The sequence below is a fragment of the Oncorhynchus kisutch genome, linkage group LG1 (genome assembly GCF_002021735.2).
Source record: "Oncorhynchus kisutch isolate 150728-3 linkage group LG1, Okis_V2, whole genome shotgun sequence".
Taxonomy (NCBI): domain Eukaryota; kingdom Metazoa; phylum Chordata; class Actinopteri; order Salmoniformes; family Salmonidae; genus Oncorhynchus; species Oncorhynchus kisutch.
Window position 1 is genome coordinate 61,418,800 of NC_034174.2, and position 8,788 is coordinate 61,427,587.

At 45.8% G+C, this 8,788-nt stretch overlaps 1 protein-coding gene across 1 annotated transcript; it reads left to right on the forward strand.

The window, feature by feature from the left end:
• The first annotated feature begins 925 nt into the window (after positions 1–925).
• On the forward strand, positions 926–3,352 carry LOC109889954 (interferon regulatory factor 2-binding protein 2-B-like). The gene is made up of 2 exons (XM_020481816.2): positions 926–1,826; positions 2,157–3,352. The coding sequence occupies exons 1-2, from the start codon at positions 1,040–1,042 to the stop codon at positions 2,894–2,896; spliced, it is 1,527 nt and encodes a 508-aa protein (XP_020337405.2). The 5' UTR covers positions 926–1,039; the 3' UTR covers positions 2,897–3,352.
• Positions 3,353–8,788: the final 5,436 nt, after the last annotated feature.

Below are 8,788 nucleotides of genomic sequence, written 5' to 3' on the forward strand. Positions count from 1 at the left end.
ATGTTGTAGGCACGCGCCACGTCATAGTATGACTGCAACAAGGTATCAACTACATCGTTATGTGATACATTGTTGCTTAGAATAAGGGGCGTGTGTAAACAAGCGATTGACAAAGTAGCCCAAACACAGTTGATCATGGATATTTCTAAAATGATAAACATTTCGACGTTAGTTTTCATCATGCAACTATTCTAATCTATTTTTATGTCTAAACAAGCCGAGTGTGCAAGGCTGAACTCGTAAACTATAGATTGGAAAGAGGCTATCCCATTTTAAAAGGACGAAGGAAGGGGGGTATAATCTGCCATAGTAACACAGAGTCGAATTGTATGGTTGGGTGAAAGCTATCTGCCTCGTGACGTTGTGCTGGCAGTGTGACTGGAATGAGGATTTGCTAAATAGGGCTCTAGTGCCAGCCCGGGAGAGCATGCATAGGCTAACTAAAGGCGCGAGATAGGTGACGCCACTTGTTGAGTTGCATGCAAAGGCATTATATATTCGTGAGACAATTTAGGAGCCGCAATAATTGTTGCTTTGAAATCTTTGGATGTTGATTCTCAGTAATCAGAAGCCTATCATCAACATATGATACAATTTACCTTGACGTTAAATAACTACTTTTAGCAGCAGGGCTCAACTGCATCTAACCAGTTTCTCTTTAGGGCTTGCTGGCAGTTTAACTCCTTGTACAAGTGGTGGGGCCTACGGATAGAGGGAGAAAAAAAGGTGAGCATGCGCTGGAGGGGCTGTCGAGGAATCAAGTAAATAGAATTGGAGCTGCTGGAGGCACTCGTGGTGTGTCGTCGGTGACGTCACCGCCCTACATTGAGTTCGAGCTGTGAGTTGTAGTGCGAGATAGATAGAGGCGCGCCGTAGTAAAGTACACAACTGCAATGAACTTCTCAGTGTAACTTGGCTGTTTTAAGGCTGCTTGGCTAGAGGGAAAATACACAATTATTCGCGATTCCTTTTTTTTCTGCAGAATAAAACGAATCACAGGGAGATTTGGAGAATTTGGTATCCACTTTTCACGAAAACTATGTCGTCCGCGGCTGTAGCTGCTTCGAGGAGGCAGTCATGTTATTTGTGTGATTTGCCCCGCATGCCATGGGCGATGATCTGGGATTTTACCGAACCCGTTTGCAGGGGATGTGTCAACTACGAGGGTGCCGACCGGATTGAGTTTGTAATTGAGACTGCCCGACAGCTGAAGAGGGCTCATGGATTCCAGGACGGGAGATCTCCGGGTCCAGGCAAACCTCAGCACTCAGGGAAGGAAATTCAGTCCCACAACCATTCGGCTGGAGACCCCGGCTCGCGTCCGCCTCAGCCTCTGGATCGCTATCCCCTCTCTGACCGACCGCCAAGGTTGGGACCGGAGTACCAACCGGGGAGGCAAGTTAACGGCATCCCTGTGCCAAATGGATTTCCAAAACCTGACGACCCACCGGAGCTGAACCGCCAGAGCCCCAACCCTCGCAGGACTAGCACGGTTCCTCCCAATCTGGTGCCTTTAGTGAACGGAAACATGGGTCCAGTACACACACTCAATGGTCGGCCAGCTCAAATGGGTATGCCGGGCGCGTTGAATGTTCCTGGTCAAGGCGACCACGGCAAGCGCGGGGAGGATATGAAAGACAAGCATAGACCGGATAGCATGTCGGACATGTCTGAGAGCCACAAGCGGGCGGAGGATTGGATGGGCAAGGGCAAAACAGTGAGGGATTTGATGGCTCTCCACACATTCGACAGCAGGTTCAAGAAAGACCACGCGGCGATGCAGCGCGTCATGGGATATGAGACAAGTGCAACTTCTTCAAAACCAGGTAGGATTGTATATACTTTTTCACACAGGAATACATTCATTTGGAAGACTAAAACAGGAACTGGCAGTGTTCTTAGTCAGCTACTTTTCCACTGTGTTGACGTGGGTTTTCAGTTGAATGGTTGTTTATGCATGTTTACATTTCCCCTAGTCAGATCCCCAGCAGGCTTCCGACTAGACAACTTGTTTTGTTTTACATATGAAATAACATAACTTTCTGAGATTTTTCATTTACTGTACAGTGCATGCACATTTGCTGCTGTGGTTGTTGGAATGTTTGTTAACCCTTAACTCCTCTCTCTACCCCCTACCCCTCCTTCTTCTCCAACAGACAGAGGGAAGCACCCGCGGAGCATGAAGAGGAAAGCCTCCCCCGAGCCCGACGGCGAGGGCTCCACCCCCAAGATGAATGGCGGCGAGGGCCAGCCTTGGTTGCCGTCGCCCTCAGAGGTCCTCAAGATGCCCCCGGCCTCCCTGCCAGGCTTCTCTGCCGCTCCACCCTCCACCATCTCCCCCCACAGTCGCACCACCCCACCGGAGGCGGCCACGGCACAGAACGGCCAGTCGCCCATGGCAGCACTCATCCTCGCCGCTGACAATGCCGGCAACACTGGCTCGCCCAAGGATGCCAACCAGGTGCACTCCACCACGGCAGCAGGCCGGCGCAACAGCGGGAGCCCACTGTCCCCGTCCTCTGCAGGCCAGCGGCGGCTGACCCAGAGGGAGGTGGTGGCCACGGCCCATTCGCAGGGCATGGACCCTCACGGGGCGCCGCCGCAGAGCATTCCAGACTCGTCGGTGCCGGGCAGCGTGCCACTGTGCTGCACCCTGTGCCACGAGAGGCTGGAGGACACACACTTTGTCCAGTGTCCGTCAGTGCCCTCGCACAAGTTTTGCTTCCCCTGCTCCCGGGAGAGTATCAAACAGCAGGGGGCCACGGGAGAGGTGTACTGCCCCAGCGGGGAGAAATGCCCACTGGTGGGCTCCAACGTACCATGGGCCTTCATGCAGGGTGAAATAGCCACCATCTTGGCAGGGGACGTGAAAGTAAAAAAGGAGAGAGACCCTTGATTTTACCAGCGTTTTTTTTTTTTAACTACCACAACAACAAACAAAAACCAACATGTACACCATTACAACTGAATATAAATCCTCGTACCATGCATACCATCCAAAAGAAACTGATGGACGTGTACATATTGGACACAAGGGAAGTTGTATGCTTCGTAAACATGGCTGTATAATTTTTTTATTTTTATTATTTTGTTTTTGTTTTTCAATACATTGTGTTTCTATATTATTTTTTTTTGAAGATAAAGGTATGTACTCATCATAACAGACTACTTTCCTCCTCCCCCTTTTTTTCGATGTACTTTTAGTTCTGGTGGCAGTCCCTGTTAAACATAGAATGTGACTAACTAATATGACTCTACGAGCACTTGGCAAACTGAATTGCTTCTAGCTGTACTTGTATGCACTTGTTTAAAAAAAACTTGCCAAATACAATTTCTGACCTTGTAATAATAACTAGTGTCTGGTTTGCTTATTTCCCTGCAATTAGTAATGAGTGAAGCCATAGAGAGAGAGAGAGAGACATGTCCCGATTATGAATCACTCATGGGCAGTGATGCAATACCTTTGACAAGAACAAAATGGGACCCGGGGAGGATTGGGGGGTGGGGTAGCAAAAGCGAGGGAGTAGAGGGAGGAAAAGAAGTGAGGGGAGATTTTCTATACAGCAGTAAACATACAGTTGAATATGCCAGCATGAAAAATTCCTCAGATGGTTTTAATACTCGTGATTTACTTTGCTTACAGCAGTTATGAGGCTATTGTACATTTAATGACCACTAAGTTAGTCAAATCTACCGCATGTCTCCTATGCTGGTAAAAACAAAAGTATTCTTAGTATGTCATACTAATAAGTACAGGTACGGTTAACCCAAAAGGGCTTAAATGTTAATTTAATCCGTTCACTAAGGTAATTCCACACCACTGTTTATTGGGGATGTTGATTGTAGAGTGATTCTGCACAATTGAAACAGCCTCTACTGTGCATTATCTCTTGCTAAGTCAGCCTGAATGTAGGGAGTTGTTTCAGTTCGTGTTCAAAGCTCTAGCGATGGAGCTAAAATGTACGGGAGTCATGTTGATCAATAAGATCGACACAATATTCAGTTAAATCTCTTTCAAATCTATTCTATTGTCACTTCGCCCCCAGGGCCATTGCCTTTGACACATTGAACCCACGCCCTAATACAAAACAAAACATAGTAAGGATGTGAAGTCACGAATGATTACGTCATGTGACTACTTGTGAGCTCAGCACATGTGAGCTTTGATTGGAGCTATTGGCTTTTTCCTCAACTCAATGCTGCATGCTTGTCAAGAAGTACGAATGCAATCCAGAGAAATAGTTTTGACGACATTCGTTGAGGCTACTGTAGAAGCAAACATGTAGCGTGCACTGTGTGAAAGGGATTCTTCCATTCGAGCCGGGTTAACCAGTTTTGGAGATAATCTCTTATTCATCTGCAAGCCACAGCCAATGTCGACTGCATACATATTTCATTTGGTGATAACCTAGATATCTCCCTAGTAACCCAACAGCATAAACAACAATGCATCATTTGTAGATGCTGATTTTTGTTCATTTCCCCTCTGGATCAATTGTTTATTGGCAACTATCTGAAAATGAATATATAATCATCCCCTCTCTAGGCTACAGTGCACACATGAACAAAACACACACGGGCGTTTGACATGGTTCGCCATCAGAACCCCATTGAGTCAATGGCTGCATTGTAGTCCTCAGGAATATCATCCTCCACAAAAGAGGGCATAAAAGAGGTGCTTGGTCATGTGCACGCCTCAGTGGAATTCCTGAGTCACCGTCCCCCCCCCCCCTCCGTCCCCCTCTCATCTCTGCTGCTGCCTGCCCGGGACCTCCGGTGCAATAACACGCCTTCCACTGTTCAAGGTTGGTCACACGGTGACGAGATGAATGGAAGGCTTGTGTTTTTCTGCGGCCTCGCCTCGCATTCACCCACCATTCAGGGGAGCGGCCAAATCCAGACTTAACCCTTTACTGACCCAGTTTGACGACAACACGGTCCAAGGTTGGTATAGAGAGCAATAGTAGTGCCGTTCTTTCATAGGCACTAACTCCGCCATGGTTCGTTGGACACCGTCAATAGGAAAATGAATGGAGTTTTTGGATAAACGCCAAAAATACGGTCTGTTGTAAACACAGGTTTAGGAGATTTGTATACATTTTGTTCTATGAGATAATCTTCATCAGTTAATGTCATTTTTCATGAATTTTGAAGCATTTATGTTACACATTTTTCTTCATAAAAGTCCAGTTAAATCGCTGATATTATCTCATAGAACAAAACGTATAAGATACTTTACGCCTGCGATAGCCTCAGCCCTTTATCTTCTGCGTTTATCCCAAAACCATATTCTTTCCCCATAGGGATGGCTGAATTTACCACAGGTAAACTAATTTCTAGTTTTTATAGACTACAAGCGAGCAAGCTCTATTTTGGAAGGAAATAGGTCTAGATATAGCCCTACATAGCACACCTTGCAGCTGTACTTTCAATTCATGTCATTTTTAAGAGACTTAGCAAATTCAACATAAATCAAACATTAGCCCACTGTTGTTTTTGTAGAATTACATTTTATTGGTCAGTAAATGGAAATCATTCACTGATAATGAGTAGGCTAGACCTACATTGCAAAAAAATAATTGCACTTATTTTGTATGTTCTCTCTTTCCCCTCCAATGTTGTGGCGAGCACTTTAGGCTCATGTAATAAAATGACTGATGCAGTGATTCACCCAATGTGCACTGTAGCTATTTCACAGTAGACCTACACAGACTTGGCCGCAGCCGATTTGTCAGGTTCCATTTTGTGCGGATCGATGTTGATTCATTTGATGTCTAGGGAGGGAGGGGAGCAGACGGTTCGTACCTGACCCGGGCTTTCTGTTACATTGGTGCCAGCTCATCTGCAACGCTGGCTGGCGCTCAGCTCTCTGCTTCGAATTCCAGCCGTGCCAGTTCATTCCTTTTCATGTGTCACCGAAACTCAACACCCTGAGGGCGAAAAAGGAGCCAGTCGTCCGAGATTAATAGGTTTGCTCAAATTACGGGGCACACTCGGAAAGAATTTAAGACTTTTCCCTCCTCTCTCACTCCCTTTGTTTGCTCAGCTGCCCCCCCCCCCCACCAATCAGCCTCCCCTACTCTTCCTGACTCCAAAATACATGATGGTTCCTGTGAAGGAAACAGTAGATGAAGTTGGAAGGCCGCATGATAATAAACACACAAGGAGTGTGCGCACAGGGTCGGCCATGTGGAATTTGCAACAGTGAACTTTCCAATACAGGTTTGTTGAACGAATGTTACCTAGCTCTGTATTAAAATAGCCTCAGAAGCCATAACTTTTATGATCTGTACCACACAGCTTTCAACATAGAGTTATCAAATAACAACATAAATTAAAAGCGCATGGCCTACATTCAATTGAATGAGACCTAGGGAATGGTGGGTGTTTTGGAGGAATATAACTACATGTATTTTACATCCACAATTTGGTTTTGAATGACACAAATGTAATATCAAACTAAAAGCCAAAGCTGTTCCACAAAACAGTTTCAAAATGACTTTGAGGACGTTCGTCATTCCATGTAGCCTACAATAGTAGGCCTAGTTAATCTGGAGCAATTCCAAACAGAGCAGCAGACTGTATCCTCCCTTTAAACACTTTTATAGTAAGTCATTTTTAACCATTGCCATGTCAATGTTTGTCTCTGGAGGTTATATGAGCCTCTGCTGCTTATAAGTCTCCCACAAATTCTCTTAAAACATTCACCCCTGTATTTGTAGACCTGAAATGTCAGGGCTTGTCTGAAAGGACGGACGCGTCGGACAAATCGCTAACAACAAGTGCCACTAACATTTCCATATTTTTGTTTGTAAGGCCCCGAGGTTGTTTAAGGTTGTGTTTGCCGTGTGCATTTTAAAAGTGATCGCTGTGTCCAAACGACCTGCCTAGGCTAACTAGGATAGCATAATCTCATCTGGAGGTAATCCAAATCCAAACTCTGCCCAAAAGGTCACCCAACAGCCCCGCATGACAAATGGCTGCCGGTCGTGGCACATGCACAATGGTCTGGGCCCTGGCCTGCCACAACAGCAATATAAAAGATCTCGACTTTTGGATTTTGGAAATCCAGTGTGGGGGCCACTGTGCTTTGCCGGGTGTGTTATACGGCTGCAAGCAAGCTAGTGATGTGGGGGGAGGGGGGGGGGGGACCCGTGCTGACATTCCAGGGTCCTTTGCTGTCCCAGTAAAAAGAAAGAAGGTGTGTGGGGGAACGCTGGGGAGTGGGGGAGGTGAGAGGGAAAGAAGGAAGGGTCAAATCCAGCAGCTGCTCTCACTATAATTAGACAGAAAACAGGCAAGCTTCTGCTGCCATTAATCACCCAGCAGCCAACACCAAGAAAGGAACGCGTGTTCTGTTGACTCTCCCAAAGCCTTTATCTGGAAAATAGGTTTTATGGACGGTCCAAATATAGCGATCGACACACAGAGAGTGAACTTTGTGTATATCGTGAAAGTGGGCCCCGCTGCCTAGTTACCGCTCTCTGGCGAAAAGTAAACACCAGGCAATGTGGATGTGCCACGTCAATCTGCATGCGGAGGAAATAGCTACCCGCTAAGTGGGGCCCATATTGGGCGTTTATGACCTAACTGCTGCAGGAAAATGTTGAATTGCTTACTGGGCGAGTGTTCACAATGGTTAGGAGGAAAGGTAAATTGAAGCAAGTACACAAAATTGGCCTTCTACAGTTCTAGACCTTGTTTTATTGAAGGCAAAGTTGTTGTTTTTTTGTCCAAGTACCAGATTGATTCTGCTATTGCTCATATGTCATTGACTTGTTGGCAAGACGACGATATCGGAGAAGCAGACTGGTCTGGAACATACTTTTATTGTCCATTGGAAATGTTTTATTGAAGTGACTATCAACAGTTGGATGCCTAGTATCTGATGTTACCAATTTAAGTGAGATTTGGCCTCGCAAAAAAAATGAAACAAAAACCTAAATAAGCATTTGAAACCACTTTTTACAGTCTCTATTGAAATATATTTTATGCAGGACAATTTAATCAAATTGCGAGACGATTTTCCATCAGACAATTTTCTGTATTATGTATTAAATATAACTTTTCTCTATCCCATATTTCAAAGCCATGTTTTTTTCTCAACTTCTATCAATTCTTAATTTGTGGATGCTTTAATGTTGGCCTTGATGTTCTGCTTTTCAAATAACCACTTTGATTAGTCGTCTTCTAAAGGGACGACGAGGGCCGTCTTGTCTTATACTGCTTCAAGAAAGAGGGTGCTCGGATTTGGAGTGTTGTTTTCATCTTCTGCTCTCTGGCAACGTTGAAATGGGGATCCCAGCCCCCCAGCCCTCCAGCCCCAAGGGTTGTAATCTCTGAGATTCTGACTCTTTAATGTAGATATTTCACATCCTTCCTGTTCCTCTGTGTTGTGTTCGGCTTTGAAAAAGCTTTAAATACAGAGCGGCTTTGGCGCCACATGGGTTTTGCTCCTGATAGGGGGGCATGTATTATCTCCCTCAGGTCTGTGAAATGAACTGCTTTGTAATTAAATATCCCTACACAGCATGGCACGCGGATGGCTCGTCCCCTTTAAGAAAGGAGAGCCCACTTCCAACCCCGAACCTCCTTTGGTAAATGTGTTACAGCCTTGTTGGCGTTTGACGAGCGTTGCACAACCTTTTGTTGTGAAACCAAAGTAGGCCCTTGAAATCCACCCCACCTCTTTCCAGTTTGAGCCAATGATCCAGGGATTTTGGTTGTGTGTGAGTTTGTGAGTATTACATTTTTTGAGTGTGTGGGGGGGGGGGGGGGGGGGGGCTAT